The sequence below is a fragment of the Alligator sinensis genome, unplaced genomic scaffold (assembly GCF_000455745.1).
Source record: "Alligator sinensis unplaced genomic scaffold, ASM45574v1 scaffold243_1, whole genome shotgun sequence".
In the NCBI taxonomy this organism is placed as follows: Eukaryota; Metazoa; Chordata; order Crocodylia; family Alligatoridae; genus Alligator; species Alligator sinensis.
Genome location: NW_005841841.1, coordinates 3,980,295 through 3,990,353, shown reverse-complemented (window position 1 = coordinate 3,990,353; position 10,059 = coordinate 3,980,295). Strand labels below are relative to the sequence as shown.

The 10,059-nt window shown below is 42.4% G+C and overlaps 1 protein-coding gene across 1 annotated transcript in view; it reads right to left on the bottom strand.

Moving 5' to 3' along the window:
* SRPX (sushi repeat containing protein X-linked) overlaps positions 1 to 10,059 on the bottom strand; it is a 79,478-nt gene that overhangs the window by 66,247 nt on the left and 3,172 nt on the right. The window contains exon 2 of the mRNA XM_025205305.1: positions 9,591 to 9,706. Within this exon, the coding sequence (XP_025061090.1) occupies positions 9,591 to 9,706 (116 nt within the window). The remainder of the gene's footprint in view (positions 1 to 9,590; positions 9,707 to 10,059) is intronic.

The following is a 10,059-nucleotide window of genomic DNA, read 5'->3' as shown; positions in this document are numbered from 1 at the left end:
CTGCTGCAACACAGAAAAAGCTCCCACCACTGCTTCTCCCTACCCTGGTATGAAAGAAGTTTCCACAGTCCGCCAGCTACAGTGCTGAAGCTCCAGGTCTGACTCCAAGGGCTGGATCTGGCCTGCATGCCATTGGATGCCAACCCCTGTCCTAAAGCGTTTTTAAATCCAGGGAAGGAATTGTAAGAAGCCATCTTCATTTTGATTTAACAGTTTTACTTGTGAGCAGCATAAAGAAGTCAGACAACCACAGTCCACAGGCTCAGATGATGAGACTAATTAAGCAGTTTTTCTTTTCATTGCCAAAAAGTTGAAAATGATGGAGGAAACCATAATGTATTAAAGCTCTTAACTTAACTCCAGCACAGGAGATGGAGACAATGTCTCATTCTAGCTGGCGAGTCAGTGGCAGCAAGTCTGACAAAGATCCTCGGAGTGATTCCAGCAGGGACCACAGTAGGTTTAATTCTGGTGGTACAGCCAGATGGCAGACAGACTTTGGTTACCATTAACACATACTTTGCCAGCCCACGCTGGTTAAGTGTAGGCTTTGTGTAAACCATTCAGCATGACAAAGCCAAGCTAAAGAAGCCTGACTGATAGAAGATAGAACTGCTTTTAAACTATGATGATATTCTTAGGCTACAGATGTGCAATATGTCTACTAGTCATTCCTTAAAAGGAAATGGCACTTCCTGAATGGACAAACAACAGAATGAGAGATGGCAGGTAGAACGTAGTATGTTTGTCTAACTTTATCACACATTTTTTACATCCCCTGAAATCTCACTGTGTTCATACTAAATTGCTTTAGTCAGCTGCTTTAGCTACATGATCTCAGACTTGTAAGACTGTTCACTGAGTTTGACAAATATTAAAATTGGTCAGAATCACTGAGAAAAAAGTAAGTTTTCCCTCTCCACAATGGTAACGCTTTTTTTTTTAAATTATGGAATCTTGAAAGCAAAATGTGCATGAAGCAATTTTCAAAATTATTCAAATGTACATACATTAAAAAGCCATGCACATTTATACATTAGCCAGAATACTTCCTGAAATGAAAGCCATTGTAACTTTTATCAAATTCATTTTTCAGTGTTGTTGTATGGCCACAAAGCCTTTTTTTAGATACAGACAGTATCAATACACAGTTTCCAACATACTTAAATCATCTGCAGAGTTAATTACTGGTACCTAGCAGACTATGCATACTTTCCCAAAAAGCAATTGCAAGTTCTAGTATCAGAGAAAACTCCTACTGTGTCTTTGAAATCAAAAAGCAGCAGTAGAGCTGTCAAGTTCCATTAGTCATGAAGAAGAGTTTAAGCAACGTGTGTTTTGTTACAGTCACAAATAGCCTTTAAGAATTTTCAGTCGCTTCCAGGATTTTTTCCAATACATCACAAAACCTGAAATAGCTTAATCAAAGTCATCAGCACAAAATTATCATTGATGTCACAGCCCCTTCCTACATACTCATATACTCCCATCATTTCCTGTCATGTATGTTGGTACTGTAGTTGCCTGGGTTTGCCAGACAGTTTCTTTGGGTTCTCAAAGGGCCTATATCAAAGGGTTTGGGATCTGCTGCATTAACAGTACATTTGAGAATGACACACAAGTGCATCCAATCTAGGAGCAAAAAAGCTACACAGAAAAATCCTAGTCAGTCAGTCCTAAACTGGCATAGTTTCCAGTACCCCAGCAGCCAAGTTCTTTTTGAATAACTACCTGTTTCTGCTCTAGAATTTAAGTGTCCTCATTTAAAAGAGTATCCCTTGTGTTAACAGAAATGATGCTTGCTTCAACTAGTTAATGTTAATACCAGAGTAACTGATATATGCCCTAGTTTGCAGAGCAAGAGCTGAAACAGTGAGCAGAGAGGCACATCCCAGTGCTGTCCCTTTCTGCGAGGTACCCGAAAATGAAAAAGTTAGTGTTATTTATCACAGGGCAGAGTACAGCATGACAGAAAGAAATGCTGCAAAAATTTCTGTGAGCTCTGCAGCATTGCATTCTGGCACTCGAGATGCTCTCTCCAAAGGTGGGAGAACACCACTATATTCCCTCTCCTGCACCCACTCCAGTCTGGCCCAGGTACTGAACAAATAAAATATCCCCTAGAGTCCTGGGGGACATTTCCCACAAAACTGTAGAGGCATACAAGATCATATCTGAAACAGCCAAACTAAGAGGAGTGGCACTTCACTTTGGCATCTTAAAAGCATGGAGCGTGTTTGTCACTTGGTTCCAAAGTTCTGCTTAGCATTTCCTGTACTAAAAGGCCTCCCCCTCCTTCTACTGTCATTATAGAGGGCTTAAGGAATGACAAATTCAACATTTCTATCTTAAAAATGTATAGCTTCCAAACAGCACCTACCAGTATAACTTAGCAAGCTAAAGAAAAGAAAGTTTTATTTTTGTGCCTTTAACAGCAGTTTCTACTTTCTGTGTCGCTTCTATCTTGAAAACGGTAAAAGAAAAAAACTCTTTAAAACAAGAAAACATTGTCAAAAGTGTTAAAACAAAATTACAAGGTGGCTTAAGAACAGGTCAAATTCACCAAAGTGACTAATCACTTTGGTAAAATTGAACAGTTCTATCTTCAGAACCCCTTTAGAGATTACAAAACATCTTTCCCCATCTTCATATAAAAACCTAAAAGGTATCAGACATTTAAGTTATTTCAAGCAATTTCTAAATACAACAGAGATCAGAATCATGAAAGTTAAAGACCTATAATCTGGAATTACATTTAAAAGGCACTGCAATATAGATTTTTAGTCTGAATTACTTTAACGGTGCTTCTTTAAATATAATTAATGGCTAGAAATAGAGGAAGAGTGCTCACTACCAGCCAGCAACACTCGGTATGCTGACCTTTTAATTTACAGAACTAAAAAAACTGCATGCATGCCTTTTACGAGTAAAAGACGATTGTAGATTCTGTAGCATTTCACTCATGGTACATTATGAAAAGACAAAACAGATTCAGAAACTCAAGAGCGTGAGGTGAAAACCAAAACAAATCCAAAACATGTGTTTAAATGGTAGAAAGTATCCATTGCTAATTCTTGACAAGCCCTTTGTATTACTCTTCATCAGCTTCACAGTTGGCATCAAAGTTATGTGCTGACAGCAAATAAAGGAACAATCAATGAAGCATCTCTGCATTCATTACAGTCTCACAGGATTTTAACTTGGATATGTATAAGCAGAATGTCCATCTTCATCGGCTAGATGGAGACCAAAGCTCATGGCACGGCCTGTCAGATTCCAACAAATCTGCGCAAGAAAACAAAAAAGGAAAGGAAAGGAAAGGAAGCTAGGCTGGAAGCATGGACTTGAACACCTGAAGAAGTGTTTCTGGCACATTCTTTGAATGACTTTCAGATAGTTTTACTGATTTGAATAGCTGTCTATGTCAACATTTCCAAAACAAGGCTGAGGCCCACACAAAACTCAAAGCACTTTACAAAGACGAGCATATTTACTATCTCCATTGTACAGATGGGTAAACTGTAGCACAGAGATACTAAGTGACTTGCCTACTGTTACACAGAATGAAGGGGAATACTTGAAACATTAACTCAGGTCTCCATGCTCTAAACCACTGGCTTATTGTATGGAATCCATCCAGTGAATAATGGAAAACAGCAACAACATGCCAGATCTTGTACTCAGCACCTTTCTCGGCTATCATCTGACCTAATCTGAACCCAGGCTGCTTACACTAAGCACTGCAGGAAGGAATTTGTTTTCTGTAATTTTTTTCTTTGTTTCTAACTACTAATTTCATCCAACTGCTGCCTGAAAGAGAGAAAACCACAATGAAATGTATCTTCTCATTTGTGAATTTGTTTGTGAATCTGAAGTTTTGATATTCTCACATGGTCGCAGGCATTTCGTTCTCACATCCTCACTTTACACACACAAGATCTTTGGGTAGCTTTCATGTCCTCTTTGTTGATTTCTACAGCTCGCTGCTTCTGCAACCAATCAAAGGGATACATTAGCTTTTAAATGGAAGGACCTTATCACTAGCCATTATCTTGCCAGTTTCCTTTGCTGTCCTCAGTGCTTAAAGATGTACACTCATCCAAGTCACTATGCAGTTATTTGGTCTGAATGCTAAAACATCGGTAGTGGATCTATTTCAATGCAGGTAAATGTGTAGTTGGCCAGCTCATCAAATACTCTGTGAAATTCAAAAATGACACCCTTTCACTGATATGATTTCATGCTTGATTTCGTATTTGCACAAAATTCCTCAGCTGTTGCTCAGTAGTTACGTGCTGAGGATACCCATCATTCAGGATGTAATTACTTTTTTGTGCGAAAACCATTCAGGAAGGAAGCTGGCTGAGCTAATTGGTCACATATAGATGTTTGATGAGCTTACTGCTATGATGGGGAAATATACCTAATGAAGATGGCACACTTTGTGAGATATACTTTGTGAAAACTTTAAATTTTTCACTGTCTATTTTAGAGATATGCCAAAGTAAATAGAATCTAGGATAGATTCTCATATTTAGGAACCTATGGAAATCAAGGGTGAGAGCTCCCCTCAAAGTTTCCTTACTTCCATTTACTAATACTGATGGGAGTTAGGAAGAACTTGAAATGTGCTCCCTTCAGTGGCTTACAATTTACAATGTCTCATTTCATTCCCAAAGAACTGTACAAGAAGTTATCCACATATGTATATACTATCATATAAGGCTGATTGCAGCTCTGACCATTTTCATGGGCTTATCGCAGTGAGCCGCCCTGCCACACCCGCCGCTGATTGACACAGAGGCCCTGGTGGCCCCACCCCTGACTGGCCAAGGGCTGCCTTTCATGAAGCCCCATCGCTCATTGCTGATTGGTCAAGAGGGCTGCCCTTCATGTGACCCTGCCCCTCACCACTAATTAGTGGAGAGGGGCAGGGCTGCACGAAAGGCAGCCCACTCAGCCAATCAGCAGCAGAGGGAAGAGGGAGACAGCATTTTATTTTTAGCAAGTTTTTTCCCCTCAGTGATTCCATGCAAACTCGCAAAATCGTGATCCAAGTAGATTCCTACACATATTATGTAAATACATGTACACTGTTACCTCATTTTTATAATACTTCCCTCTTAGCATAAATCCTGATTATTCAAGAGAGTTAAAGTAATTTACTAAACCACCTTGAAATCAAAACACTTGAGGGTGCAGCTGGCCAAAAAGAAAATTCTTATCTAAATTCTGTCTTGGAATTCCTGTGTGTCAGCCTGTCTGCAGCCCCTAAAGTAGACTCGTGCTCAGCCACTGCTCTCCCCATGCTCCGGCTCCCTTTCTCTCCTCCAACTGCTGCTTCTGGCTCCCACCCAAAGGGATGAGCCTGGGGCGCACAGAGCAGCAGGGGTAGGGGAGCTGCCAGGGAACAGGGGGGTCATAGGTACAAGATGCAGTGGTGGAGAGCCCACATGGGCAAATGGTGCTGTGGGAGAGGGGGTTGCAGGCACATGGTGAAGCGGAGAGCAGGGGCAGGGAAACACAGGCACATGGTGCAGTGGTGTGGGATGGCCATCTGCAGCTTTCCCTGGTGTGGCCTGTTGGGCCCACAACTCCTTCTGGCGTGGCCCAGAAGGCATGTGGTCCTACTCAGGCGGCTCTAGTTTAGAGTTTACAAATGATTTGCTTTCAAGTTGCTTTTTAAAATTATTTTAATTCTATCTCCCTTCTAGGTTCATGGGCAATCTAATCACATTCTGCTCCTTCTTTAAAACTGTCTTCTTGTATCAAACTTTATTTTAGATCAAAGTTTCCTAACTTCTATGTACTAATACTGATGGGAGTTAGGAGGAACATGAAATGTGTTCCCTTCACTGGCTTACATTTACAATGTCTTATTTAATTCCCAAAGAACTGTAAAAGAAGTTATCAACATATGTATATATTATCATTTAAGTCCCCATCTACAGCTGAAATTATACCTGGCTAACAAAGTAGCTGAAGAATACTGTGGTATTGGGAACACTACAGCAAACCTATAGAAGATTTACAAGTCAATGCTTTAAACTTGTCAAACCATACAAAATCCTAATAGCAGCCACCGAAGTATGCAGGACGGGGTATGCATGCGTGAGTATGTTTGGGAGGGGTAGAAACATCCAGGAAAAGAGTGGCTGCAAAGATTGGGCCAAATACCATCAAAAAGGCCTCCTGTATTTAAGACTGCATTAGAAGGACTGCCACAGGATAGAATGGGCTTTGTGTGCAACTGAAAGTATCTTTGAAATTCTCCAAACAACAAGGGTACAGATGTCCATGGCCAGAGAAGAGCTTCAGCAACAACTTTAAAAAAAATGAGGACTCTCCTTGAACCACTTCCTTTTGAAGTGCTGCTTGAAAGATCTATACAGCATTCCTCTGGCATCCCTCAATGCTCTGCTCCCCAAAGGTAGCTGCATGTTTGCGCTGCATCAAATCTGAAGTGCTCTAGAAATTAGAGCACTTAATACACATGTCTGTCAAGGGCTTAAATTAATGCTGCTGGGTTTCAACCCTGTTATTTCAGGATATCTAGATGGTTTGAACCTGACAGAATACTCATTTAGGTAGTTACTAAGTAAGTGGTAGAAAAGTACAGGAGCATAGATCATTGATGAGGGGCAGGGGGGATTTTCACAAAGTTATAGTCTAGATTCATATGGCTTTTACTACAGACCATCAGAACCACCAGCTACTGTACAAAGACTTCCTTTCATTATGTCTTAATTAAACTGTCTGATGCAAGGTGCTATCAGTACTGAACACTGCAGAGTTCAGAATACAGTGCATAGAAAAACAGCAAGGAAAATAAATTGACAAATTAAAGCATCTCATTCCAAAAGCCGTGGCCAAAAGAAACTATTTTCCATGTTCAGATAAATTATTATTGAAATAAAACATACTCATGTCTGGATCCAAAGCAAGGTACTTTCCTTTACTAGCAGAACTAATCAGCTATCAAATGCTTCAAATGGAAACATGTTGTTAAAACAGATAAATATAGGAAAATTATACTGTAAGACAGCACACAGATCATTAAGATTGCTTTTTTAAATTCATTGTGCAAAAACTTATCTTTCTGTACTTAAAGGTGTTCCATATTCAGTAGGTCAGTATTCTAGATCGGTGGTTGCCAATCATTTAGGTAAGTATGCCACAAGTTAAGCTCTGGCCCTCTCTGACTGCCATTCTGACCCCTGCCCTCTAGAGCTGTACCTGATTTTGCATCCTGGGGCATCAGAAAAGAGGTGCCAGGGCTCTCATGCTACCCACAACAGCTGCTCGCACTACTTGTAGCATACATGCTGCACGTTGGCCATCCCTGTTCTCAATTAAATAAACCTTTTCTTTCATTAACTGGTACTATTTTAAAATTAGAAGATTTTATATCGACTGTAAAGAAAGATTTGAGAGGCAAATACACACCTATTCTATTAAAGGGCCAAGATAGTGGAACATAAAATCTATTAACTCTACAGTTAGTTAATTTGCTGCTGATTTTCAGTGCTTTCAAGTTTTTGCCACTGTAAGTAAAGGAAAATTGGATTTTCCAATGCAGTAAAAGCTGAAACAGGCAGTCTCTTGTGCAGCCAACTCAAAGATTACGGGCACATACTTGGATTTTTTAACTTGTGGGTAAAGCAGAGCAGAAATTATATGCTTGGGCTCTTAGAAAGAAAGCCAAACATTGGATATTAGCATCCTCATGCAAATTAAATTAAAAACTGGTACTAACATGAAATTCAAAGTAAGTCATTCAATCATCTGCCCAAGCAAATAAAGATAGTTTGGAAGGAGCAGCCATCCCCAGAGAAAAGGCAGGACAGATATTTCTATTGTCTCTGTTGATTTAGCGCTTGATGTGTCCAACACCTCAGTATTTTATAAAAAAATAATTTAAATTTGTGTTCCAGGATCTCTGCAATGGAAAGAAATTAATTGAGGCATGCCAACAAAAATAATGAAGGCAAACTTTAGCCCATGAATGCAGTCATTATTTCATTTTATACACCACAACAGACAGAATCGTGGCTCAAGCAGCCATTGCTCTTGGACACAAAAGATGGCAAGTATCGCCAACAAAGTTTTTTCACATACGAACACCTGGATTATACCTACCTCTGTATCGCTTCTGTCCCATTCAAATATGCCCTTAAATGAATTGGCAATACTTATTTTGAAAGGCTATTTTGGGGCATAAATTTCAAAGGAGATACTCAGGGTTAAACTATCACTGTACCCCAGTTTCCCACTGGTCTTAAAGTCTTACCATCTTGACTTACATTAATGTGTGCTTGCTTCATTGCTTTAAAAAGAGCAGACAGAGCCACAGACTCTGACTTCCTATTAACTGGGAATGAACCCAGATTTCAATTTCCATCTTAAAAATGGATAAAGCACACCTGATACGTCCAGTCTGACAGCACTGGAGTAAAGTTATAATATTTTAAAGAGGAGATAGGCAAATAGTTACTATAACAGCTACAAAACTCCACAAAATCTATTTCCAGTCCAACTGTGCCCATTTATAGGATCCTTCTTTTTCTAAAACACTTGCAGTCATACTAATCTCTAACCAACTTGTAATCAAAAGTCAAAAGTAGCCTTGGTTATGACCACACAACCTTTTTCTTCTTGCCTTCACTCAGCCCCACCCACACTCCCTCCCACTGGTCTTGTTTTAATAAAGGCACTGACCCAGGATCAGACAACTCTCATGGACTGACTCCATGTGTCAGTGTGAAGCCCATGGAAGCCTGCAGACCAGCAGATGCTTATGCAAGAGGGTGGACTTGATCAGCGAACTCTCGATCAGAAACATTACCCTTACTTATTCAGTGGAATGAAGAAGCAACAAGGAGGAGGCGCGTCAGTTCATTTTCTAACTTTACTTAAAAATTATTTTAGCCAGAAGACAGTGGCGGATTAAGATTTATTGGGGCCCTGGGCAAACAGAAGATTGGAGGTCTCCCACCTGGCAAGAGCAGGTTCCCTCTGTGCCCATCACGGGGCTGTGGCTGGGCCCGCCTGGCCTCCTCAGAGCGATCGGAGCGAGACAGGAGACACAAGCACCACCGAGTCGAGGCAGCCCTGACCTGACCCAGCCCAGCTCCTCTACCTGGCAGGTGTCACGCAGCTGAGGCTGCAGCCCCCCAGCCCTGTGGGACAGGCCAGGGCCATGGCCTGGGGAGGCAGCATAAGCTCCATGCTGTCTCTAGTTACTTGCCTGCCCCTCTACCAGTCCCCGCAGGGCAGGCCTGTCCTGTCCCAGCAGTGCTGGTGCTGGTGGTCACCTACAAAGAGCAGAGAGTGGGAGCGGGGCCATCCATGGGGCTCCTAGCAACAGACTACACCAGGAAGCCATTTCCACACACATGGGGGGGGAGCCTCTGGCGCTGGTTGGGCCAGAGGGGAGGAGGCACATGCTGCCTGCCCCAGATGTCTGTGGCTAGGATGCCCACCTGGGCTGTGCAGCCCCTGGTGCCCCAAGGGGACCCTGAACCCAATCTGCCCCTGCCAGAAGCATTAAACTAAACCAAGAAAAACACAGCAACTTTTTTTCTGATCACCTCTTAAAGGGGGGGGAAGGAGGCGACGACCAAAATCACTGTAATGTGCTAGTTCAGTTAGTAAAAGTGAAGACGAACCCTCTGGAAGTCTGGTCAGGGGTAACAAGGAAGAAATGCTGGCTCAAGAATCGCTGTAAAGCGAGTGCTAAACCCTGGCAGATCACTGGAGAAAGAAAAGAAAGGAAAATTGAGGAAGAGAAGAGGAGGAAGCAGGATCTAAATCAGTCCTCAAATCTCTTGCCTAAAAGCCCCAGCAGACGCCCCAGGCTCTTTGCTGCCCCGTCCCCGAGGCAGGCAGGCAGGCAGGCAGGGGCTGAGGCGACCCGGAGCCCGCGCGCCTCCACAGGCAGCTCCCGCCCGGGCCAGCGCCCCCCCACGGCGGCGGCGGGCAGGAGGCGGCGGTCCAAGGGCAGCCGGGGAGGAGGCGGAGGAGGCGGCGGGGGGGCCCCCCCCCGCGCCCCGCACCCGC